This window comes from Phascolarctos cinereus, unplaced genomic scaffold, assembly GCF_003287225.1.
Source record: "Phascolarctos cinereus isolate Bilbo 61053 unplaced genomic scaffold, phaCin_HiC Scaffold_4;HRSCAF=312, whole genome shotgun sequence".
In the NCBI taxonomy this organism is placed as follows: Eukaryota; Metazoa; Chordata; class Mammalia; order Diprotodontia; family Phascolarctidae; genus Phascolarctos; species Phascolarctos cinereus.
Window position 1 is genome coordinate 129,026,700 of NW_027555847.1, and position 26,232 is coordinate 129,052,931.

At 42.2% G+C, this 26,232-nt stretch overlaps 2 protein-coding genes across 5 annotated transcripts; one reads left to right on the forward strand and one right to left on the reverse strand.

The window, feature by feature from the left end:
- Positions 1–3,654: 3,654 nt before the first annotated feature.
- FAHD1 (fumarylacetoacetate hydrolase domain containing 1) lies at positions 3,655–4,962 on the reverse strand. Its single transcript, XM_021006521.2, has one exon. The coding sequence runs from the start codon at positions 4,769–4,771 to the stop codon at positions 4,106–4,108; it is 666 nt and encodes a 221-aa protein (XP_020862180.1). The 5' UTR covers positions 4,772–4,962; the 3' UTR covers positions 3,655–4,105.
- HAGH (hydroxyacylglutathione hydrolase) lies at positions 4,898–26,232 on the forward strand. 4 transcript variants are annotated; one of them, XM_021006516.2, is made up of 9 exons: positions 4,898–4,976; positions 9,215–9,390; positions 9,867–9,931; positions 14,371–14,488; positions 15,438–15,546; positions 18,395–18,498; positions 19,144–19,245; positions 21,378–21,457; positions 22,825–26,232. In XM_021006516.2, exons 2-9 carry the CDS (start codon positions 9,286–9,288, stop codon positions 22,922–22,924), a joined length of 783 nt encoding a protein of 260 aa, XP_020862175.2. In that variant the 5' UTR covers positions 4,898–4,976; positions 9,215–9,285; the 3' UTR covers positions 22,925–26,232. The 4 variants fall into 4 exon arrangements, with proteins under 4 accessions (XP_020862175.2, XP_020862178.1, XP_020862177.1 ...); XM_021006519.2 differs by lacking the exon at positions 4,898–4,976 and adding an exon at positions 5,023–5,149; XM_021006518.2 differs by lacking the exon at positions 4,898–4,976 and adding an exon at positions 5,271–5,433.

The following is a 26,232-nucleotide window of genomic DNA, read 5'->3' on the forward strand; positions in this document are numbered from 1 at the left end:
GAAAAATAATATGCTTTGATCTGCATTCAGAATCCGTCACAGTTCTTTCTCTGGAGGTGGATAACATTTTTCATCATAGGTCCTTTGGAATTGTCTTACAATAGCTAAGTCATTCACAGTTGACCATCATACAATATTGCTGTTACTATGTACAATATTCTCCTCATTCTATTCACTTCACTTTGCATCAGTTAGTTTAAATCTTTCCAGGTTTTTCTAAAATCATCCTGCTCATCATTTCTTGTAGCACAATAGTACTCCATTACCACCATATGCCACTTGTTCAGTCATTCCCCAATTGATGGATATCCCCTCAGTTTCTAATTCTTTGCCACCACAAAAAGAGCTAGCATGCTGATTTCAAGGAAGCCATCTTCATATTTTGCATTTCTCTAGTCAATGATTTTGAACACTTTTTTTCAGGTGACAGTTTTTAGTTTGCATTTATTCTAATGCAGAAATATATTTTATATGACTTCATATGCATAATGGATATTGTATTTCTTGCAAAGTAATTTGCATGAAGGAAGGTCATTATATCTGGGAGAAAGGATCAGGAAAAGCTTTGTGCAGGAAGAGGCATGACAATCCAGACACAGAACTAGCCTGTACAAAAGGATGAGACAGAAAATCAAAGTTGTCTACAGAGAACAGCAAGTAAGTCAATTTTGCTCAATGCAGAATGCATGAAAAGGGAATAATATGAAATTAGTCTAGAAAGGTAGGCTGCAGCCAGATTGTAAAAGGTTATAAATGTCAAGTAGTTTGCATTTTATTCTAGAGGCAACAGAGAGGCATTGAAACTCCTTGAGTAGTGTAGTTACACAGCAAGACTTTTTAAGAATATCAACTTTAGGGAGATTGAGGTTGGTGGATTGTTTGAGCTCAAGAATGCTGAGATGCAGCACACTAAATTGATCTGGTGTCTGCACTAAGTCTGGCACTAACATAGTAAAGCACCAGGAGCAGAAAAGCTACCAGGTTGCCTAAAGAGAGGCAACCAGGTCAAGACAGAAATGGAGCAGGTCAGAGCTCCCATGACAATCAGTAGTGGGACAGGGTCCATGATCAAATACTGATGGGGAAATCCAAGGGGAAAAAAAATCATTTTTTCTAGTCCAGCACAGCATAAGGTGACAGGCAGAGGGGTTTACAGATGTTGGGGACAGGGTGTGGACAGGAGCACCAAAGTCAGGACACTCCAGCACTGGAAGAGGCTGTGCACCAGGGCAGGATGAGGTCCCAAACTCATTCCAAACTCCTACAAGGAGTGGGAACAGGTGCCATCTGGCAGCTCTGCTGCTCATTACTAAGTCACAGATCCAGGGAGGAATAAGGACAGGATCTATACTTTGCCAAGGTAAAAACCAGCCCTATCCTGTGCACCAAGCAAATCCAGAATCAACCAGCAAAGGTGGCCTGGACCCTGGGAGCAGAGTTGGACTCAGTTCCAGTTTCTGAAGCCTGCAGAGAAATAGCCAGGGCAGGCTGATAGTATCTGAGTCCAGCAGCAGCCTACTGTTGCTCAGACCCATCCCAGGTCAGAAGATTGCTGAGCTCAAACCAGAAGGGCAGTGATCAGACTTTATAATGGTCAGACTACTTTGGAAGCACTGAAAATTTGGAAATTCCCTGCATGAACTGTTTCTGAGAGCCTAGAACAATATAACACTCAATACCCCAAGAAAAGAAACAGCAGGGGCAGCCCAGATCTTCCCTCTAGAAATGCAGAGCCTGGTCTAACGTCAAGCCTGAAGTCAAAAAGTATGCTGAAATAATGAGCAAACAACAAACAAAAAGGGATTCTATCATAAAAATTTAATACGGTTATAGGGATGCTCAAGACACAAACCCAAAAGAAGAGAATTACTTCAAAGTATCTACAAGCAAATCCTCAAATAAAAACACAGCCTGGGGACAAATTGAGCTAGGATTCCAGGCAGCAAGAATACCATAGTGGCTAATATGACAGAAAAGGAAAATGACAAATGTTGAAGGAGATGAAGAAAAAGTGGGACACTAATGCATTGTAGTTGGAGTTGTGAACTGATATAAGCATTCTGGAGAATAATTTGAAATTATGCCTAAAGGGCTACAAAACTGTGAGTACCCTTTGACCCAGTAATAAGACTACTAAGAGATCAAAGAAAAAGGAAAAGCACCTATATAAACAAAAATATTTATAGCACCTCTTTTTGTTGTGGCAAAGAATTGGAAATTGAAGAGATATCCATCAATTGGGGAATAGCTGATCAAGTTGTGGTATATGACTGTGATGGACTACTACTTTGCTATAAGAAATGATGAGCAGGATGATTTCTGAAAAACCTGGGTACACATATATAAACTCATGCAAAGTGAAGACAGCAGAACCTGGAGAACATTGTACATAGTAACAGCAATATTGTATGATGATCAACTGTGAATGACTTAGCTATTCTTAGCAATATAATGATCTAAGACAATTCCAAAGGACTCACGATGAAAAATGCTTTCCACCTCCAGAGAAAGAACTGATGGAGTCTAAATGAAGACTGAAGCATACTTTTTTTTACCTTCTTTATTTTTCTTGTCTTTTGTATGTTGTGGCCTGTGTTTTCTTTTGCAACATGGCTAATATGGAAATGTTTTGCATGACTTCACATGTATGATCTATATCAAATTGCTTGCCTTCTCAGGCTGGGGAAGGGGGAGGGAGAAAATTTGGAACTCAAAATTTTTTTAAAATGTGAAAAATTTTTTTGCATGTAACTGATAAATATTTAATGAAATAAATAAAAATGTATTGGGAGGGGGAAAAAATCTGACCTGCATCTCTAAACACATAAAATGTATGATGGGTGTATTGATGTGAATATGTGGTTCTTCTCAAGAAAGTGTTAAGCATTTGAAATAAAATACTTTTAATATAACATTCATTTATGGCTCTTCTCTCCAAAATCATTTCCAATTTCAGAAGTATTAATAAGTACCACAGTAAAGCTAAAAGATTTCTAACTAGCAACTACTCACAAACCAGATTCATGAGGTCTTCTTCATCCAGCCAACAAATGCCTTTTGATTTGTAATCTTACAGCAGCTTTTACTGCTTAAGCACATTGAAAAAAAAATTTTTTTTCCCTATGCAAACTAGGGAAGCTTGAAAACTCAGTATGAGGGACTACCAATTAAAACCCATCTCCCCACATACATTCAGAGAATGGAACAGGAAACAACCAAAGTAGCTTTTCTAAGTATTTCAGCTTCTCTCCAGACCCTCTCTTTTGCTGTTGGGAAAGGCCAGATATAACAACTGGCTCACAATGTAAGTTAGTAGTTAAGAATATAGTACTAAGGAAGCCAATACCAAAAAGCTGATACTCATGAAAGTTCTGTTGCAACCCCAAATTCGTGCAGTTGGTCACAAGGTCACTTCAAGAAGGAAGTTATGGATGGCTGACAGGACACAATCATTTTTATGACAACAGTGTTCAACATGTCCTCACAAAAAACATGCCGATTTCAAAAGGCACTTCAACAAATCAAGTCAAGCTAAGAATAAGAAGGTAAGATATGAATGGTTGGCTGGATGATCCTTCAGATCCCTTCACAATTCTAAAAATCTTCATCAATCAATGGCTACTTTTAAAACACACACACACACACAGAGATCTATTTGATGGGTGATTCTCAGAATCTTTTATATTTTAATGCCTTTGTACAGCAGAAATTCCAGAATGATCCACACAGGAAAAAAAAAATCTTAGGCCTTCCTAGAAACAGTAACTTAGCTTAAGAAAAACACAGATTCCTGGGGCAGCTAGGTGGCACAGTGGATGGAGCACTGGCCCTGGAGTCAGGAGGATCCGAGTTCAAATCCGACCTCAGACACCTGAGCTGTGTGACCCAGGGTAAGTCACTGCCACTGCCTAGCAAAAACAAACAAAAAACACAGATTCCAGTTAACAATTAGTGTTTGGATCTTAACAGATATCCACAACTCTTATTTACTCTTATTTCTTCAGTCTCCTCCTATCTATCCCTCACCCAATCATTGTCATTAAAGAGTGAATGAATCAGGACATCAGGATTTGCCAGCTTGGGAACCAGAGTAATTGCCATAACCTCAATGCTTTGATTTTTCCACCTTAAAGCTCATAGTGATAATCCCATCTATTCCTGCCTGTATCTCATCATTTTCTTGAACAGGCCCAACTCCTTTCGGAGTCCCAGTCAAAATAATGTCCCCTTCTTCCAATGTTATTATCTTGGAGACATAGCTGATTATGTACGGGATGGAGAAGATCATGTTAGACGTCTCGCCCTCCTGTCTCAGCTGGCCGTTGACCTTGAGCCAGAGTTTAAGCTTATGCGGGTCCGGGATCTTCTCCTTGGGCACGAACTTGCTGACTGGGCAAGAGGAAGTGAAGCTCTTGGCCAGGGTCCAGGGCAGCCCCTTCTTCTTGCACTCGTCCTGCACATCCCTGGCGGTCATGTCCAGGCACAAGGCATAGCCTGCTACGAAGCCCATGGCCTCGGCCTCGGACACAGCGCACGTCTGCTTCCCCATCACCACCGCCAGCTCCAGTTCATGGTGCAGGTTGCGGCTGTAAGGGGGCATGAGGATCGGGGTGCCCTCCGGGGCATACGCAGTGGAAGGTTTCAGGAAGATCACCGGCTCGCTCAGGACGGCGCTCTTCATCTCCTTAACGTGATCCGCGTAGTTCCTTCCCACGCAGACGATATTTTTGCCCCATTCCCAAAACCGGGGTAACTGACGAGCTGCAGCCATGTGTAGATGTCCGGAGCGAGCCTACCCAAGTGTCATGGAATCACGTGGACCCTGCCCAAGGGCAGTCACCTGACGCCTACGGCTACCCAACGGAGCCAAACTTTCTCGGAACTCGCCTTTCCATCATCGAAAGGAGACACCGTAGATTGCTCTCGACTCCTCCCCCACTCGGCTGGGGGCTGGGAGTCACTGAACCCTGCTCCAGGTGACCGCAGTCCCGGAAGGTCGTAGTGGCGCTGCCCTTCCTGGCAGGGCCGTGCTACTCCGGAGGGTGGAGGACGCGGCCCCACAAAGGCCTCTTTCTCCTTGTACCCCCAGCCGCCGCTTCCCAGGGTGCCCCGGCGACCCCACAACTACAACGACACTTCTCGGCGGCCGGTATTGGGGGGAGGGGCGAGCGGAGGGGGAGCTGGGGGCCGGAGCCGGGCAGCCGCGCCCTGATTGGCTGCGGCCGCGGGACGGGGCGGAGGGAGCGGCGGGCGCGTGGCGAGGAGGCCAGCGGGGATTGGCTGAGGCGCGTCGATGACGAGAACGCGGTGTCAGGGCTCGGCCTTTCAGAGCGCCCCGCTGCTCTTCCCTCCGGAACATGGTCTGGTCCTTTGGGCACCTGGGCCGCCGGAGCTTCGCCGTCCTGGGAGCCACCTGGGCCAGGCGCTCTGTGGGTAGGTGAAAGGAGACAGCCCGGCCCAGAGACGAGAAGGCGGAAAGCGTGCGGGGCTAGCCGTCGGCCCCGGCTTGCCTGACAGGTGCTGCCGGCCGGCGCTCCGCGCGGTACCGCAACGGCTGACCCGTGGGACGTGCGTGCGGGACCGGGATTGTCTTCCTCCCCTGCAGGAGGGAGCGCACTCCCAGCCCCTTTCCGCGCACGCCCCCGGTCCCGCCGGGGGAGGCCCCGTGGCTGTCACGCCTGTGTTCTCCCGGCCCGGGACCCGGCGAGGAGGGGCGCTCGCCTGCCCGCCCAGCCATTCCAGGGACCGCGACCCAGGCTGGCAAGCCCAATGTGAGGCGCTCGCTCCCCGGGCTGGCGGGCCGGGGAGTCCCGATCGGCATCCCGAAAGTGCCAGGCCTCCTCCGTTGTCCTCGGCTATCTAGCTAGGGGGTTCAAATAAAATGTCTCCATCGACCCATTATGAGTCGATGGCTAAGAAGAAGGTCCTAGCCTCGAGTTTGGATTCGGTTACGTAATCTCCTGATCCTTTCAGTAGTGCCGCTGGGGGAGGGGAAAGGGGACAAGGGGCACGAATAGAGTGGCCTAGCCAGTGCTCACTCCCCCCCAAATAAGGTGCTGGTGAGAGGGAGGAAGAGGCTGGGCTCTGGTCCCGTGGTAGGTAGCAAAGGTCCTGGATCTCTCAGACCAAGCCCAGCCCTGGCATTGTAAAGGCCACCCTAGCATTTCCAGCCAAGGAGGATTAATTGGCCCGGTTCTGGAGAGTTGTGCAGGCTCCCTGACACCACAGGTGGTAATGTAGTAGTATCAAAGTGCAGAGAATCTAGCTTCAGTTTGGAGTTCTTGCGAACTACTCAGAGTGGAGTGCTTAAAAATGAGGTAGTCTTTTCTACAAGTAATGTTTAAGGCTTTGGTTCCCCTGCAAGGTAGTAATAATGACAGATGCCACTGCTTTTACACAAGATTTTCTAAGTATCACACCAACAGTAGCTCTTATTTGAAGGAGTATGATAATATCTTGGAATTAATAAAACGGTGTGAAACACAGAGATGGATGACTGTAGGAAAAACAAAGAAATGTCTTGAGGTCATGCTTTTTTTTTTAATCAACAACATCTGCCTCATCATTGGTTATCAACAGGAGAGTCCATTGAGGTCCAGAATACATGGTAAAAAAAGGACTGACAGTAGCTTGTCAACTAGGTGGGGGTGTTTTGAAGGGCTTGTACTTGATAAGGAGATGTTTATTACCAAAAGGCTAAAAAGTATTCTGGTGTTTCAAGGCCCATTTCAGGAATTCTTCCTTTTCATATGCACTGGTATAGTAGCTGAGGTCTTATCTGGTGTTTTTTCTTTGTGACCCAGAACTGCATGGATTAGAAGACTAATTTTTTTCTTCCTATTCCTACTTCTGTAAGGGTCTCTATTACATGTGTAATATTAAAAGCTGCACTAAGACTTTTGGGACACTGCATAATATTCATCTCTTTAAATTGACTAGAGAGGTTGTGTGATGTAGAGAGTAAGCCCCTGACTTGGAATCAGGAAGACTGTGGTTTCAAATCCTACCTTAAACATTTCCTGGTGGAGTGAAGCTGGTCAAATCTCTTAATATCTTTGGGCTTCAGTTTCTCATCTCTAAAATTAAGGGTCAGACTTAGTCACCTCTGGGTTTCCTTCCAGCTTCAAGTCTTTAGTCCCACACATGTAGAAGGCAGTGGGTGTTCTACGTATGTAGTTAGAACTTTTGGGCTCTTTTATAATATTTACATTTTTATGATTTATATGCCTAGATTCTCTGCCCAGTGGATTGCAATATATAAATCTCAATAAATACTTCATATTTTTATATTTTTTCGTGTGCAAGAGATTCATGCTATGTCACAATCTAGCCCCATTGATGTGTTGGTCTGTCTTACTAATAATTTTGAAATTGTTCTTTTCTCTTTGTATGTTTTGTAAGAAATTAGAGGGAAAGGCTAGGGCTAGAGTTTTAGTTGTGGAGCCAATTGTTACATTTCCCAGCACTGCCTGCCTCTCAACTTTCATATTTGGCTACAGTAGCTAGGCAGCAGATATTGCCTTCATTCTCCAGATATTTACATTTTTCCACCTAGATAAGTGGGGCCCAAGGTCTGAAATGGGGAAAACACCCTCATTACAAAAGTTTCCTGTAGACTATACTTCTTCCTATTCTTCCTCATGGATGCTCATCAAAGTCAGGGCTTTAGTGTGTATATGACCGGACCTTATTACATATATTTGTTGGCCTAAAATCCTCTGACTATGGTCTTTCTCTCTCTTTTTTTTGCTTGGCAATGGGGGTTAAGTGACTTGCCCAAGGTCACACAGCTAGTGAGTGTCAAGTGTTTGGTCTGAGGCCAGATTTGAACTCAGGTCCTCCTGACTTCAGGGCCGGTGCTTTATCCACTGTGCCACCTAGCAGCCCGACTGAGGTCTTTCTCAAGCAGTGCTGAGCAGTGGTTCTCTTTGTAGAGAAATGAAGCAGGTTTTTTAGGTTAAATAGAAAAGATCTCTGATCCACTTGTCCAAAATCTTGCCTTCCTCAGGGCATAGTCTTAGTCCTAATGTGAAATTTATAAACTGACTCACTGGGGATCAAAGGTTTGGAGTGGGGGAGAAAGAAGAAGTCAAGGGGAACAAGTTATTTGTGTAGTGTGAGTAAATGAAGTTTAAATGGAGAAGAGAACCTGTAGAGCTTTCAAGGAAGATGATGTAAGTCTAAGGAATCCTAGTTAACACATATTTAATCTTGCTTACTGTGTCCCTTCCTTCCCTGGGAGTAAAGCGCTTGCCAGGGCTAAGTCAGGCAGCCTAGCTTGGTCATGTCAGTATTTGTCAACACACTGCCTTTAGAGTTAGAAAACTGAACAGGGCATAATGAAGGTTTATATTGAGGCTTAGGTGGGGCACTATTTAACATGAGTTCAGAATTTTTAAAATATGTATTTTGCTAAGTATGAGGCAAAGAAAAAAGGAGAATCAGAGTTGGTATGTGTTGTTTAATTATTAAAGCTCCAATTTTTTCTTTTCCTGCCATGCATGAAGAAGCATTTAAGTGCTTGATTTTTACATAGTGCTTCAAACTGAGTTCCCCCATGAGGCACCTGCCCTGCCAGCCAACCCCAGGACTGACCACACGTCAGTGGGCCTTGACATAGTTTACATTTTTTAAATACTTGCTCCCTGAAGAATTTTGAGAATCTTTATTTTAGTTTAGAGGATTCCTTCTCTCCTTATCTAAACTACTAATTACTTTGATGGTGTGGTGCTAGAGATTAAACAAATGGCTTAAACGGACTTGGGAGATATTTTCTGGGTTTTGAGCCTCTGCTCTTCTCTTGACTTAGCAGTAACCACATGTGAACATTTTTTGAATTGTGTCTCACTTGTTCTCTACATTTGGTTGTTTTTTTTTTCTTTTAAACTCTGGGTTTGTTTGTGCATTTTAATACTCAGTAAGTGACATTAAATGGCAGTTTTTCATCTAATTTGATCCTCATTCAGATGGCTCTTTTTTCATATTTTCAATAATTTTGGTAATAAATATAGGTCAGGTGAAGATTCCCCTTCTTTAGAAAAGAAACCCTCAGAAAAAAATGGCTAGAAGTTGAATGTGTCAGGCCAAGGGAGCATCTTCCCAACATTCTTCTTCAAGATTTATGAGGCTTTACTACTGGGGTCTGAAGGATTTGTCTTTGATCTTCTACTCAGTTCAGTCATTGACCTGCATCTGTATTATTTACATCTGCAAGGTTCAGCCTTTCTGGGAATTGTTAATCAACACACTGACTACAGAAAGTATCAGATAATTCAACACAGCACCATGAAGGTCGTGTTACTGCCAGCCCTAACTGATAACTACATGTACCTGATCATTGATGAAGATACCAACGAAGCAGCTATTGTGGATCCGGTACAACCCCAGAAGGTAATGTGATTGACCCTTGTGTGAAGTTCCTCGGGAATTCTTCTAGAGATAGCTTTGGCTTTAGGGCTTTTTTAACTTCACTGTATAACCTCACTGGGTGTGGAACTCCAGGCACGTGCGGAGTTTAGTCATAGCACCTCCCTTTGTTATTCCCTCATCACTAAATTCAATTCCCACATGTGGTTGATATGAAAGTACCATGGTAACCATTAATTTTTGTGCATATGACTAAAATAAATGAGAATGAATCTTAGATACCATCATAAGGCTTAAAAACTTTTATGAAAAAAGATCAGTAAGTCAGACTTCATAACTGGGTAAGGGACCAAGGAAGAAGATGAGAAAGATGCTTTGTACTTCCTCTTCTTGTTTAATCAATGAAGTCTAGAGTGTCATCCACCTCCAGGCTGGTAGTACTAGAGGTAGGGAGTAACTAGGGGTGTGATCTCTTTGTTTTTCCATTTGTTTGGTTGTAGGTTATGGAAACAGTAAAAAAAAATGGAGTGAAACTGACCACCGTTCTTACTACTCATCACCATTGGTAAGCAAGCTTTTTTCTTTTTTTTTTTTTAATAAATTTTTATTGCTATTCCTTGTTTCTACATCACCTAAATTTCCCGCTGTATCCTTCCCCCATCCCCTTCCTAGAGAGCTATCCCATACAACAAAGACATTTTCTTAAAAGAAAAAGAAGGGAAGAGATGAAAATATCAGCAAATTGGATCAATATATTGAAAAAAAATCTGACAGAATCTGTAGTGTCCACACTTATGGACCTTTCATCTCTGCAAAGGAGAGTGGGAAACTGTCTTCTCACAGCTCTTCTTTGGGTCCAAGCTTGTTCTCTGTTATTTTGCAGCATTCATTTTCGATTATTTTATGGTGGTGGTTCTCTTCATTTACATTGTTGTAGTTATTGTGTTATAGTGTTTTCTGGGTTCTGTTAATAATTTCTTTTCTTCTCTGTAGTCATTGTATGTATCATTTCTTACAGAACAGTAATATTCTATTATATTCATTTGCCACAATTTGTTTAGCAGTTCCCCAATTGATGAACATCCATGATGTTTCTAGTTCTTTGCTATAGTGCTGCTATAAATATTTTGGTGCACATGAGAGCTTTCTTTTTGTCAGTTACACCCTTGGGGTATATGCCTAGTCGAATCACTAGATCAAAAGATACGAACATTTAACTAGGAAAGCACAAGTTCTTCGAAGGGTCCTGAGGCAGGTATCAAAGCAAGAATTTAATAGAGTCTAATATATATTTTTCAATCCAATTCAACGAGCATTTATTAAGCACATGCTTTGTGCAAGATAGAGTGATAGGAAATAGTACCAAGAGCCTACATTCTGCTGAGTAAGGGAAAATATAGAAAAATCTATACAGATAAGTAAATACAAGGTAATGTGGGGGAGGGAGAGAGAGCACTAAGAACTAGGAGGAATTGGGAAAGCTTTCAGAGAGGATGTAGCCTCTGAACTCAGCCTTAACATGAGCCAAGGGTTCGAAGCAATAGAAGTGAGAACAGAGTCCACCGCAGGCCTGGATGAAGGCAGGAGAAGGGAGATGGAGGGTGGTAAGTTCAGAACTGCCTCCACTTTGGCTGGAAAGCAGAGTATGTGAGGGAGAGGAATAGGAAAGAATTCTGGAAAAGCTTGTTGGAGCAAAATTGTGGAAGTCCTTAAGTGCCAAGCTGAGTTTGTATTTCATCCTAAAGGAACTAGGAAACCACTGAAGATTTTTGAGCAAAATGGTACCATAGTCAGATCTTTGCATTGAGAAGATTATCTTGGCAGATGTGTGGAGGATAGATTTGGGTGATGAGAGACTGTGAGCTAGAATTCCGATTAGGAAGCTATTGCAATAGTCCAGGTGAAAGGTAATTAAGATCTGGAATAAGGTGGTGGCTTCGCATGTAAAAACTAGGCAATAGATGTAAGAGGTGTTGTGGAGGTAGAATTGACAAGATTTAGCAATTGATTGCTTATGAAGGGTCTGGGATGATGGAGGTTTTGAGCCTATCTTCCAGCCAAGGTGACTGGTACCCTAAACAGAAATAGGGAAATTTGGAGAAGGGATAAGTTTAGGAGGAAAGATAAAGAGTTCTGTTTTGGACATAGTGATTTCAAGATGCTGATGGAACATCCAGCCTAGCTGTGTGCAGTCTGAGGAAGCAAAAGCACTGTAAAGTAGCTCTCTGAGGGAAAATTATACATCCCTGAAGTAGTTGGTACTATCTCTACTTTACATATGAAAAGGTAAATAAATGACTTGCCTAAAGTCATAAGAATTTGATAACACTCAGTTTCAACCATAGACCTATTGACTGCCAGTACAGTTCTCTGTCCCCTAAGGAGCGCTCCTGCATAAAGTCCCTATGTCCCAGCTTTTTAGTCTTGCTTAATTGGATTCCTTATATAATTAATTGAGTGTGTGGTGACGAGCATGAAGCATGCTGACATGAACTTGGAAAGTTTCTGCTGGTGTATAGGAGAATCATTGCGTAATGCAGAGGGAGGGGAAGGACAGGCTGAGCAACAAAGCAGGCCTGAGGTGAGACAACAGATCTGGAAAAAATGCTTCTTTTCTAACCTGATCCTTCTTTTTCTGTAGAGGCAATCTTTGATAGGCTTTTCTCAGATTAGCGTTAGCTTACATAATGGAATTTTTGCCTTAAATTCCATAAAGAAATTAGTTAAAACTTTTTAAAGCATTTTTAAAAAATGATGTCAAATGACTGAGTAATGTTTGGAGACCTTCCTTTGATCAGCAAAAAACGAACAGACCTAAACATAACTGAATTTTTGTTTTGTGGAAGTTGTCTGCCAAAGGTCTTTTTCTTAAATCTTGTAAAAACTTTAGGAGTGCTTAAAATTAAAACTAAGAAAAAAGGTTTATTTCTTTGGTTAGAACAGAGTATTTCTTTGATTTGCTAGCAGATTTCCAAGTTTGGAACAAACTACGTAGGTTTTATTTTCCAGTTATTGAGACATAGTACAACTACCTTCTTGTCCCTTTAAAAAAATGTCCTTGAACCTTGTCACTGCAAGATGATACTGCTGTAACATGGCCTCGATTGGACTCCGTTGTCCTTGTACCAGAAACTTCACTCTTTTGGCTCCTCTTTCTTTTCATTAAAGTAAGAACTTCAATCCCTACTTCATGGGAATATGATAAGCATTGGCTAATATTTGTAAAATGATAAGCATAATGATTGATTTAAACAAACCTGTACCTGAACCATAAACCTGAAACCATCCAGGCCAGTCTCCTGCTCTATCCTCTAGAATACCTGAGACAAATATTCATAAAGATTTTTAGGAAAGCCAAGGAGGCAGGGAACAAGTTTTTTTTTTTTGCTTTTGTTAGGCAGTGGGGTTAAGTGACTTGCCCAGGGTCACACAGCTAGTTAAGTATTATGTGTCTGAGTCCAGCTTTGAACTCGGGTCCTCCTGACTCCAGGGCTGGTGCTCTATGCACTGCGCCACCTAGCTGCCCCATGGAACACGTATTTCTTAAGCTCTCACTGTGTGCCGGCTCCTGTGTTAAATGTTGGAGATACACATACAAACCAACAACAGCAGTCCCCTGCCTTCAGAGAGGTTACAGCCTAATGGGGGGAGGTAACCCATAAAAGGGAGCTGAAACACGGGGGTGGGGGTGGGGATCTGGGCAGATAGATACCTCCCATAAGGAATCAGTTGTGTCATTTCTTTACTTGTACTAGTGTTCAACAGCTTTCGCTGTCAAAAAGATTTTCCTTCTGTCAAATATAAGGCTTTCTTGTTGTGATTTAAATCCTTTTTTTCTGATGTTCCCCTTAGGTCACTGTGCTCCTTTTAGTAGTAGTCCTTTATATTCTTGAAGATAATCATCCCTTTCTCTAGTCTTCCCTATTCCATATTAAATTACCCTCACTTCAAAGGCCCTATTTTCTAACCTTTGAGTGCTTTTTGGTGTTCTTGGCATCCTTTTCACAAAATTGGATTCTAGTTAGTGGCTGACCAATTCCAAATTTAGTGATAAACGAACCTAGTTATTTTTGTATGTCACATATGCCGAGATCAAATCTGTATTTTAAGTAATTACTGTGACCTCCCACATCTTCCCTTAGTTGTAATTCTTAGCCACATTTCTCTGAAGTGAGCTTTTCTTTCCCAAGTATATACTGCATTGAACTACTTCACAGTGAGGTCTCTTGATTTCTGGCTGTGCCCTAATTGAATATAGGGAAAGAGCAGTGTCACCTCCAGGCCTCTGTGCTACACAGTTTTCTTAAGGTTGTTTTGTTTTCTTTTTTAAGAAAGGTGCATTCTGGTTTATCCCTGCAAATGAGCTAATGGGAAGAAGTTAAAGTGTAGACTTCCAGGATCAGGAGAAGAGGAGGTTTCCCCTATGTTTTGAAAGTTTAGAATTCATCAGTAAGACCCATTTTTTAGGTATCCTCATACCAGACAGTGTCCCAGGAGTGGCTGGCACAGGGCTTAGAGTCACATCATCTTATTTCTATTCCATATTGTTTCCCATTCATTACCAAACCCCAGGCAGGTCCCTAAAACCTTTTTTGCTACTCTTTCTCCTTTTCTGAAATGGAGCCCAGACTAAATCCCTCTATGTAAAACTTTTGGTGACCCTTTGTTAAAAGGCACTAGAGAACTGTACAGATTTTTCAGCAACTTTGTTTGCCTGCTCAGAAGGTATACCTGAAGCTATGGGACATGCTTCTGGCCATACTAGAGGTTGGGCATCACGTCGATGCTGGTAGTTCCAAGGGAATTCTTTCCATTTGTGCTGAGGAACAAATGGATAAGAAACATTGCTTTCTGCATTTGGAATGCATACTCACTGAGTCTTTTTTCTAAGACAAAGTGATCATTAGGTTGAATGCAAACAAGATTTAAATCAGATTTAAAAAGCAAGTAGCATTCGCTTTTTAAGCAGCAGATTGCTATGGGTCTCCTTTTTTTACCTTCTAGGGACCATGCCGGAGGCAATGAGAAGCTTGTAAAGATGGAAGGTGGGTTAAAAGTCTATGGGGGAGATGATCGAGTTGGGGCCCTCACCCAAAAAGTGTCACACCTTACTATGATACAGGTAAAAAGAAACAAATGGAAAGGGTTTGAAGTGTGGTTTTACTTTGAGTGTAGGTCAGTGTATAGTGACTGTGTGAGGAACGTTGACTGACCAGAAGCAGCCCAGGTAAAATGCCAAAGAGGCCAGACCTGGCACAACAAGCCACTGGCTTCTCTCATACTTGTCCCACCGAGATAAATGTTCCCTAGGAAGAGGCCCAGCACATGACAGGAAAGTGCCTTTTTGTGTGTTCAAAATGGCTGTGTGTTCTTGGCAGGTTATTAGAGGGCTCCCATGCTGAAGTTTGCAACTAAGCACTTTGGAATTAACTGCCTTCTCTGTCCTGGAATAGGTCAACAACCGGAATAGTTGTACCTGGGCTGTTTTAAGTCACATCTGCCTAAAACTGGCCATATGTGACTGAACTTTTCATTCTTGTCCCTGGGACTGCAATTTTCTTTTTCTTGATCAGAGGTGTTTGAGATCAATTGGGTTACGTTTGGTTTGTTTCAAACTTAAGTTGGCCAGAGTTCAAAAGCTGTGGAACTGGGAGTGGGGATCAAGCCTATCGTCTCTGGATAATCACGCCCATCATCGCGGGATGACTGGTTCACCCTAGACATGAGTTAGTAATAAAAGAACAGAACTGGTACCTTTGTTTGCGAGCAGGCTGCTGTCTGTGTTACAGAACAGGGCCTGCTGTCATAGGAGCAAAGTGTAAGACTAATTGCTTTGGTTACTTGAAAAACAAGAGTCTGGGTAACATGTAAGATAAACAACTTAAGGTTGACAACCCCTGTCCAAGGACATTTGTTCTTCCTCTTGTGGGCTATACGAGCACTTTGTTGGGGGGGGGGTAGAGTATCTGAGCAAAGCTCCATGGAGACCAAGAGAGCCTTACGTAAGGGTTTATACTTTGTGTGTTTCTTGAACTTATTTTGGGAGCCCACTTTTGTTTGCTTTGTTCAAGGTGGGATCTCTCTCTGTCAAATGTCTGTCGACACCATGTCACACTTCTGGACACATCTGTTATTTTGTGAGTAAGCCCAATAGTTCAGAGCCACCTGCTGTTTTCACAGGTAAGTACAATGGTGTGTGTGTATGTGTGTGTGGGGGGGTGGGGTGGGCACATGCCTGTTGCTGGCCCCTCCCCTAGGCATGTACCTCATTGGCATATGCATACATTTGAAGACCTCTAGGTACTCAGGAGATGCCCAGGTTGGTTCTTGTCAGTTATCAAAAACAAAACAAGCAAATTAAAAAAGAAAACAACAGACTGTTTTTCCTACTTATGGTCCTATGAGGCTAGAAAGTAATGCCCGTTATAGTCAAAATGCATAATCTGTCAGCCTCACAAAACTGACAATTCCCTGCAAACCAGTGGGAGCTCTGGGCAAAGGAAAATGCCAGATTTTTAGGAAAGGCAATTCTATAACTTCTTTACTTCTGCCAATGTTTAGCAGCTTTCCCTGGGGAAAACAGGAAAAAGGAAACATGCCACATCTTAGAGAACAGCAGGATATTCTTTGCCACCGTGCCTATATATTTTTCTTCCCTAATAGGAGAGGTCATAAAAGCATCCTAAGATCTAGAGTTGGAAAAGACCTCTAAGACACAAACCTTTCAATCTGCCAAGGAAGAAGCCGGGGCCCATAGAGCTTAAGTCTTTTGCACAAGGTCACATAGGTAGGAAGCAGATCCAGGATTCTCATCCAGACCTTAAGCTCCAAATTCAGGACTTTCCAATAGAACATTGTCTTTCAGATTAGAGAACATCTGAACATAGCCAGGCCAGCACCCAGGGCCAGTAGGAGCCACATGGCAGAAGTGTCAGGAGAGAACGGCTAACACTTTGCTTAGGGTCAGAAGACCAAGGAAAGGAAACATTTTTATGTGATTAGTGGGTATGTTCCTGTGGAACAAAAGTCGAGTTTCATTTGGTTTTGATGTTTTGGATAATAATCAGAGACTAATAAGACAACATAAAAGACAGGCGTTAGGCTGTTTAAGAGACAGCCCTGCAGGTGAGTTCTGTGGTTTGATGGGCTTTCTTTACTGAGTGATACAGCCAGGAAGGGAAGGGAATAAGCATTTATATAGCACCTACTGTGTGCCAGGCACTGGGCTAAGCACTTTACAAATATTATCTCATTTAATCCTCACAACAACCCTACACGGGAGGTGCTGTTATTATCCCCATTTTACAGTTGAGGAAACTGAGGTGGATGGAGGTGAAGTGACTTGCCTAGGGTCACACAGCTAATATGTGTTCAGAATGAATTTGGTTTCTGAAGATGGTAGGCGCATGAGACCACCCTGAAAAGTGTCATTGCTAACCATGTTGAGGAGTCTATTCTTTTTAAGTTCTAGAGCTTAGCAAACCAAAAGAAAAGGTAGTGGCCATGTGAAACCAAGGGCTGTCCTAGAGCCAGGCCTAATCTGGGTTCTTGTCAGTGGGGGATCATTAGTAACATGAATCTCTGTGAGGTCTTCGGCTTCCCCTGCTTTGCCTTCCTGATGACTCTTTTGCTATTTCTGGGGACTCATCTGTATCTTCTGCTATATCAGACAAGAAGACTTAGAGGAAGAGAAAAGTGCTAAAGTCCCTCTCAAGGAAACATAAACACACCCTCTAAAACTATCCCCAGTGCCTTGAGTTTTGTCTTTTTCTCCCTCAGGAGGAAATTTTGGCCAAAGACTTTTTCATATGGATCTGTAGAATCCAATGGTGGTGGGAGGAGTCAATTCTGGGAACTCTTCTTTGATTATCGTATTGGCTTCCCAATTAGTGTGGTTCTTCCCAATCAAGATGGTAGCCATGGAGGATCCATGGGCATTAAAGCCTTTGTGACTTCTACTTCTCCTTCAGGAAGAGAAATTGTGGTGTTATCTCAATAATGACTCTGACTTTCTATGAAAAAGTCATACCTACCCCCAAATACTGACTTTATGGAATGTGACAGGACCTTGTGCTGAAATTTGGACATCTGACCTGCATGCCTCTTGTGACCTGATCTCCTTGGTTAGGTGAAAGGAAAGTGTTCACAAAGCCAAGGTCATGAGTTTAGTGTCATGGAGATAAGAAGCTTCACTTAGTCACTGATCCCTAACCCATTCCACCCACCATGTATATTCATGCCCTCTGAGGCAGACACTGGCAGATTTTGTGTGGTCTGACCAAATTCTGTCCTTATGCCCACTACAAGAAAGACAATTCAAATCACATTCTCTGTCAAGAGCAGTCCAGTCATGTCGTTTTCACATGTTGGCAGACAGCTTTGGTTTTTATACCGTATATTTACTTTGAATTAATCACAGGCAATGTATAATTATAATGACCAAGCCTGGCCTGAGAGGAGATGAGCAAATGAACTTCCTTCCTTTCCTTGGAAAAGTGAGGGCCCAGGGGAATTGCCACTACATCACATAGTTTTACATAACTGTTTTTCTTTGTTATAAGGGTGAGAAGCAGCATTATACAGTAGGGGAGAGCTGGCCTTGGAGCTAGAAAAACCTGGGTTCAAGTCCCATATGTGGGACATACATACAGGCAAATGACCCTGGGAAGTCACTTCATATCTCAGTGTTCTAGGCAACTCTTTGAGATCAGAAGTTTCAGAGAAGGTACCAACTAGGATCTTCATTTGGGAATTTCCTATGCTAATGAAATCACAGGCCTTACCAAGTGGTGGGGGGGGAGGAGGGGTGTGTGTTGCTGGGTGGATGAGTGGGCAGCAGCATATACAGAAACGGCTGCGGAATAAAAACCAAAATATCAATAAAACTTTGATTTAAAAAGCATGAAGATAAACCATAAAGATAAATGATGCCATAGCCCATGGGATCCCAGGTACTGCCCTGGCTGAGGGGTCTTTCATGTGTCTTAGGCTCTACTTTGGTCTCACTGAACAAGATTTCTTCTTCCAGGTGATACCTTATTTGTAGCTGGTTGTGGGAAGTTTTATGAAGGAACAGCAGATGAAATGTATAAAGCCCTGCTTGAAATTTTGGGCCGTCTTCCCCCAGAAACAGTATGTTATACTTTCTTTTCCTAAGTATGTTAGTTGTGCAAAGGGCAAGGATATTTTAAAGCAAGTTGGAATGGTTGCCTGTAGGCTCTGTGGGAAAGAACTTAGTTACCCTTGCCTGGAACCCATAGAATAAGGACGAATAGCATCACCCCTTTGAAAATTCTCGGAAGCACATTCCTTTCCTCATTACTCTGCCTTGGTTTTTTTCTTTTAGATTCTAGCTGTTCCCTCTTTATCCTATTCTTTTTGTTTTCTGCTGGAACGACTTTGTTCCCAGGCATATGTATGTTATGCGCCAGATGTGGCCATCCCAGTGAGAGGCAGCAGGGCACCTAACCATCTGTAAGCATTTCTTGACAGGCTTTTACTCATCTCTCGTCTTTCCCAAACTAAAATCGTGAGCAGTATGGTCCCTCAAAGGCATGAGGAGTATTTTCCATTACACATAAACCTACCAACTGGGGACTGTTGTATTCCTGTAAGGCCTAGAGATAAAGTTGGGCAGGTATCACTTTACATAGGGGAAAGAGTGAACTAGTGGAGAACTTTGAATGTTTTCATTTAGGAGAGTCTGGAAAGAGAAATTAATTCATCCTTTTTTTCAAGTACTGTTCTTAGAGATGGCATACTTTGTTCTTTCTCCAGAAAGTATACTGTGGTCATGAGTACACCATCAATAACCTCAAGTTTGCACGTCATGTTGAACCAAACAATGTTGCTATTCAAGAAAAATTGGCTTGGGCTAAGGTGAGTGAGATGGGTTTAGGAGAGGAATAGAAGCTTTAATGTTCTCTCATCTTGAACCTGTTAAGTTATTGTATGAGGGGGACAATTTGAATAGGGAAATGGCCCTGGTCTAGGGCATATATGTATTCCCACTGGGCCTGTCACTTTCAAATATACTGGATTTTGCGTGTGTAGTGTGCAGTAACTAGAGCTCCGTCATCTGCACTCTGGGATTGTGTCAAACAACAAGCATTTATTACGTACCTGTGGAATGTCATATTAATTATTTTATATGTTAATGTTCCAGACACTGTGCTGGGTCTTAGGGATAAAAGTGCAAAAGTGAAGACAGTCCTTACTCTTGAGGAACTTACATTCTAATAGGAGGATACAGCACAGAGAGTGGAGGCAAGGGAATATTGTTCCCATAAAGTTTGACTTCTGTGCAAACCTTCCCCCAAAAGCAAGTGGTTTAAAGAAGTCCCTAGAGCTCCAAAAGAATTCTCTCCACAGTATGGAAATATGCAGTTATTGAGACCTTCCTGCAGGGTTAAAAAGGTTCCATGAGAGCTTTCTGGTTTCTTAGAATGCTTGCCAGTTGTGTAAATGTTATTGTTATCTGTGGGGAAATGACTTAGACTGTGACCCAGCAGAAGTCTGTGTTCTTCTCAGTCATTCTAAAACTCTCTCTATTTAGATTTGGCCCAGAGATGGTCCTAAAAACCCATGCATTTTCATTTGTATTCCCTTTCTGGCTTCTGACAATAACTATCAGCCAAATTATCTGTTTAGTTTGATCACTTTTCTTTGCTTACTTTATGGTTAAATATGTAGACAAGTAATGAATTGTGACCAGGGAGTGAGGGCAGGGACAGATCCATTGGTGCGATGGATTGGGAAGCTAAGACCTCGTAGGAAATAGAGGAGGTGAGCTTGTACCTTCTGAGTATTTCAGAATGACATTTCCTTCTCCATCTTCTATTCCGTCTGCTCGGATTGTTCAGGCATTCCCTGATATAAACTGAGGCCTCCCCAAGCACTAAAAGCGTCAAATACACCATGGAGGGAAATGGTTAAAGCATAGAATTGCAGGGTTGGAGTAGATCTCAGAGGTCATCCCGTCTAATCTCCCACTTCATGTGGGCAGCTGATAGTGGAAAGAATGCTGGACTTAATGTCAAAGAGATGTGGGGTTGAATTTCATCTCAAATCCATAATTACCATAGGCAAGTTACAGATGCAGGGGACTGTTTTCAGGTATCCATTTTGTGAATTTTAAAGCATGACGGATATAAAGCAGACTAGATAATGTTATACAATCTTGGCTTCCACACGGAAGGGATGTGGAACTCACCCAGTGGCTTGTGCTATTGCTGAAGAGCTCTTAGAAAGTTCTTCATTATAGCAGATAGTATTATACTCTCCAGGTAATAGCTAGCATTAAAGTGATGGGGAGTAAGAGGAAGGAGAAAGCTGGGAGCCTGGGCACCAAGAAGATCTTACACTTGGATCTGGAAGAGACCACAAAGGTCATGTACTCAAACCCCTTCATTTTATAGATGAGGGTCCTAACTGAAGTGTAGAGAAGGGAGTGATTTGTCTGGTATCACACTGGTCGTAAGGGGCAGAATACGGGCCTTGGGATTAAGAGCCTCTTATTCCAGACGTGGTACTTGTTTTCCTGTACCTATAATGGAGCTTTAAGAATACAGGATCCCTTTTTTAATGAAACTCCTAGTAAAAGAGGGGGGAATTTCTCTCTGAATTAACTCTGTGAAATCCTTCATAAACTTTTGCAATGCGTATTTCTAAACCCATTGCCCTCCTCTAGTTATATTTAAGTTCAGCAACAAAGGATTTTAAGTTCAGTCTTTTAAAAACTGTACCAGGGGCAGCTAGGTGGCTCAGTGGATAGAGCACCAGCCTTGAAGTCAGGAGGACCTGAGTTCAAATCCAGACTCAGACCAAACACTTGACACTTACTACCTGTGTGATCCTGGGCAAGTCACTTAACCCCAATTGCCTAAAAAATTAAAAAATTTTTTTTTAATTAAAAAAAATTAAAAAATAAAAACTGTACCAGTTGTGAAATATTTCTTTTGAAATATCTGAAATACAAAATTCTTTTGAATTGTGATATATTTCTTTTGAAGACAAAATGTAGCATTGGAGAACCAGCTGTACCATCTACTATTGCTGAGGAGTTTACATACAACCCATTCATGAGAGTGAGGTAAGTGTGAATACATGTATTTTTCTGTATGTTTCTTAAGGAGACATCATGAGGTCAATTCAAAGTTGAAAAAAAAAAAAGATTCAAAGAGAGGAACTGAAGGAGTCTAACCAGAAGGAAGTTTCATTTGTTTACGCCATCTGAAGTTCAGAGGAGGAGCTCTCAGGATATGAATAGCTCCATAAAGCTGTTTTGGTTCATCTGGGTCTGAAGTCTGGCCATTCTATATTCTCTTGTTTACTCTTTTCACTCCCAAAATGAACAGTTTCTGCAGTATCCCTGAAAACAGAGGAACATTTTTATGTGTGTGGAAAGAAAGGTAAAATCTCAGTGATTCTGTCTGAAAGATGTGATGTGGCCACCTCTTATCAATACAATGACAAAGAACTAGCAAGATCTGTGCAGCCAGAAAAGCTTTGGCAGTTTTTCTTAAAGTTGGAGAAATTTTTTTTCTTGGTGCTTTTGTGAATTTGTAGAGCCCTTCTGTATTTTGTAGTAGCCTCTCCCAGAATATTTAATTCCCTAAGAAGGTTGAGGTGTGCATGCACCATATGCGGGTGCAGGTACGCACGCGTGCGTGAGCGCACGCGCGCACACACACACACACACACACACACACACACACACACACACGCTTCCCATCTTTCTGCCACAAACACCTAGGAATTGGGTCCCCCACCAGTAGGCCTTTAATAGTACACCGTGCTTGAGAAGTGATCAGACCTGGGCTCATTTCCCACACTTTCTCCCTCACTTGAGAAAATTGCTAGGTAGGATGGAGGCCTCGAGCAACTTCTGGGAATGAAAGGTGATGACAGGAATGTATTGTACTTTAGGTTCTTGTAACACTGCTTATGGAAGAAAATGGATGATAAAAACTCTCAACCTCAGACCCCCATCATGGAAGAGTAAAGAAATCAACTTTCAGGTGTTTGATATTTAGTCTAAAAACATGCTGTTGAAATAGTGTCTTCATTTACTTGTGTTTGGAACATTGACATATGAATTGGCAAGGTTACTAGGCTGACCAAAATTGAGTTGGCCCTGTTTATCCATCTCACTTTCCTCTATTTCTCAATAAAGAAAAGCAAAAGTGACCACTGAATAACATGATTTCATCTTCAAGAATATCAGCAATTCCAAGTGGAATGTTTTTCTTCATCTGTACCTCCTTTGTCAGCCTGGTTGGAGAGAAAGCGCTTTAAGGGGAGAGAGCCTCCACAAGCCTGCTCCTCCTCTGTGGCGTCTCTGGCTGCTTTGTGGCTCCTCTCCTTTGGGTTTAGGGTGGGGGCAGTATGGAATGTAGTAAGCCAGTGTGCCCGTTGTCCATACACTGCACTCTATCTCTTTGGCTTTGGTCCTGGCAGGGAGAAGACTGTACAGCAGCATGCTGGGGAGACTGACCCTGTGACCACCATGAGGGCCATCCGAAAGGAGAAGGATAATTTCAAAGTGCCCAAAGACTGAAGTTCCCCGCAGGAATTATCACAATGCAAATTTCTCCTCCTGTTTCTTTTTACAATAATTTGGGTATTCTGATGTTGTAGGTAATTAATTTCTGTTATTGTGGGAGAATCATTCTTGTTTGTGGGTTGTGTTTTATTTTTAAATTGTCTTTAAATGCCCTTTGTTTCTTTTGCCAAACATTCTGTGGCATATTTATGAGATAAAAAATTTAAAGAATATTTATTCATATAATTTTTGCTTTCAGATTCTGTAAATGATCAGTTGTGATTCTGAAAGCATGCTTTCCATAAGAGCTTAAGGGGAGAGGAGGTACTATGATGTGGTCAATCCTTTGCTTTCGTGAAATACCCTCACCCTGGAAACTGACCTCAATGAGAGGCCCCAGGCTTTGTCTGCAGCCCAGCTAGCTTTTTGAGCTCTTTTCAACTCCTAAGTTCATATTTACTCTGAACAAGTCTGGCCAAACCCCAGGGAGACATTTGGGCTTGGTTCCAAAGGGAGGGAGAAGAAGGTCTAGTCAGTATTACAGTTTGGACCCTTTTCCTTCATTGCTCCTCTACAAAAGAAGTCATTCTTGTTGCTTCAAGTTGACCTAGCATTTGAAATGGGTTCTTCTTTCCCAATTCTTTACTTAGACCCCTCTCTATCCTCAAGATAACTTCTAAGGCCAGAGGCTAGTGTTTGGAGTTAACATTTTGGAGAATTTTATGCCATTATTTTCCATTGCTTATATGAGTAGTAACATAAAATTGTTGAGGTCATGTCCTCTGTAAAGTTGGCATCCCATCCCAACCTGAGTAAGACTTGGAGGGAGTGAAAAAGAACCTTCGAGAGAGTTACCTTGGTTTGAGAGATTTAAAGATTCAAAAGCTTGAAAACATCCTTAAACACCTAACATTGCTGTATACAGGAATTCAGTTTTCAGATATTAAAGACTTTTAACTCAACCAAAGCCAAGCAACCTAGACATATGCTTTACTGTTTGCTCTGTTTGTTGACTTGACATGAATTGCCTATTTAGGAAGGGGCCTCTGTCTCTAGGCAGATGCTTACAAGTGTCTTCTGTCTGTCTAAGATTGTGTTATCATTATTAAACGTTAAGTGGCTCTTGCTATGTGATAGACTGAAGTCCCGTGACAACCTGGAAACCCTTTGATATATTAAACCATTGTCTACTCTGAGTGGCAGTAGGAACCATCCTGGAGAGCATGTGACAAAGATTATGCCATGACTGTCTCTCTATTGGACAGAAGTGTGTCTGGGAAGATGGGAAAGGGTTAACCGGCAGAATGGCAAGGAAAAGAAATTCCATCCTTATTCAGTCCATGTAACTCATGCTTGCTTCTTCATGGCTACAGTCACAGCTAAAACTGGTCTCCATAACCAGTTTCCTCCAGTTGTCAAATAAGCAGTGTTTTATGGTGTTTTTCCAGCTATAGTGATTCATGTTGTTGTTAGATGTGGTCAAAAACATGTTCACGGGTTTGCCTGGGAAGGTTTCATCAAAGGGAACTTGAAATTTCTTTATGATAGAGATGTAGCCGCCATATGCAATGGATGCTCAAAAGAGTAAGCATGCCTTCTCCAACTTTGCTAAATGCATTTAGCCTTTAAAAGTCCAATGTCTCTTTTCATAACATTTGACCCAAGATATTGGTATAGTGTGATTTCTTTTGGGCACATTAATTCAGAGCATAGGTTTTGAGCTCAGTGCTGGCAGGGATTTCTTTAACATTTAAATTTTTTTCTGTGTTTCTAAGTGGGAGGGAAAGGGGTAGTTTAGGGCCTTCAAACACACCATGACTATAAAGTAATGAGACCAATTTCTATAAGTTATCGTGGAAATTTGTCTTATTTCTTTATAGCCACACTCTGCATTTTCACTCAGACAAACTGCTCATAGTTAGCCTTGGAGAGTTTGTCCTTTAGACTACACTGTTGCTGAGTGAGCTTTCCAGTAACGAAGAAACTAAAGCAGTGGCTATTTTGGAATTCAGGGTTTTTTTTTTTGGTGGTTAGTGGGTTGTATTTTTGGTTTGTTTTTAATGAGAAAGTGAGGGGGGCTCAGGGAGAATTAGGTTGGCTTGATTGGACAGTTTTTTCTCTTTGCCTCGCCTATGAGTGAGGACATGAGCCTGTTTCTGTCTGGTCCCTTTTTGTCTCATCTCCTAGACTGGTAATGAATGAACAAAGCAGCTACAGGGGGCTTGCTTTGCTCCCTTTGCAGAAGTGAAGAGGAAGAAGAAAGTGGGAGAAAACTGTGGTCTAAAGCTATCTATAGAAGGTTCCCATAGAAGAAGTCAGGTCTAAATTGGGCATCTAGAATCACAGTGGAAACAGTTACAGTTGCTAAGTCTTACTTTTCAGATAAAGGGACTTTCCCACCCTTTCTCACTTGCTGTCATCCCATGGGAGGATCCTTGAAATGTCACACGGCTTTGAGAAAATTCTACCCCATGTGAATCCTTGTCAGTCCCACCTTTTGATGTGCTTTAGTGTCCAGGATAGAATAGGAACATGATTAATTATAACTTGCTGCCCACCCATTCTACAGCAGGGCATTTCTGTCCTTGGCTAATCTCAATTGTGGTTACTGTTACCATTCAGTTGAAGTTGGGGTTTAACATCTCCGGAACATGGACAGAATGCCACCAGAGCCTGAACAAATAGTCTCAGACACATTCCCCAAGCGGGGATCAACCTGCAGGGTTGCTTATGTCCTATTCAAAAAACAGGCCAAGACGCCTGAAAAGTTGGGTCACTTCACACTGGGCTTTTCCTGGAGGTACTGAGGTAGGGGGACAAGATGGTCCCCATTCTGTAACTGCTTACCAACTTTCTGGCAAGGAGAAGAGTGCTGCTGGTACTCTACCAGCTCTCTCTCCAGCTCACAGACTGAGTTTCTAGTTACAAAGTTTCATTTCTGCATTTGAATTTGGGGGGGTTTAATCTCTTTTTTTTAAGAAATAAGTTTGGGTTTAATTTTGTGAAAAATAGGCAGCCATTGGCTTGCCCCTTTCATGCTATGCAAAGTGATGAAGCTGGTGTGTAAGCTCAATGGCAGCTGTGAATCAGTGAGCCTGTGAGGGGTGTGTATCCATTCTCCTGTGGGAAGGCAGAATTCCTGCTGCTCCCTATTGGAGGGGGAGATGGAACCTGTGTCTTGTTCTGCACTTTGAGCTCCTCAAAGAGAAGCACTGTGGAGTATTATTCTTGTTTCTGAATAAATTTTATCTTCTGTGATAAGTGTTGAGTAGGTAAAGCGTTTAATGGTTTCACTAATAAATTCTTCACTGTTGAAAACAGAA

Coding starts and splice junctions, on each gene's coding strand:
- HAGH (XM_021006518.2), top strand. CDS start 5,358: ATGGTCTGGTCCTTTGGGCACCTGGGCCGCCGGAGCTTCGCCGTCCTG. Junction 9,932..14,370: donor CTTACTACTCATCACCATTG/GTAAGCAAGCTT, acceptor TTTACCTTCTAG/GGACCATGCCGGAGGCAATG. Junction 14,489..15,437: donor CACACCTTACTATGATACAG/GTAAAAAGAAAC, acceptor GCTTTGTTCAAG/GTGGGATCTCTCTCTGTCAA.
- FAHD1 (XM_021006521.2), bottom strand. CDS start 4,771: ATGGCTGCAGCTCGTCAGTTACCCCGGTTTTGGGAATGGGGCAAAAAT.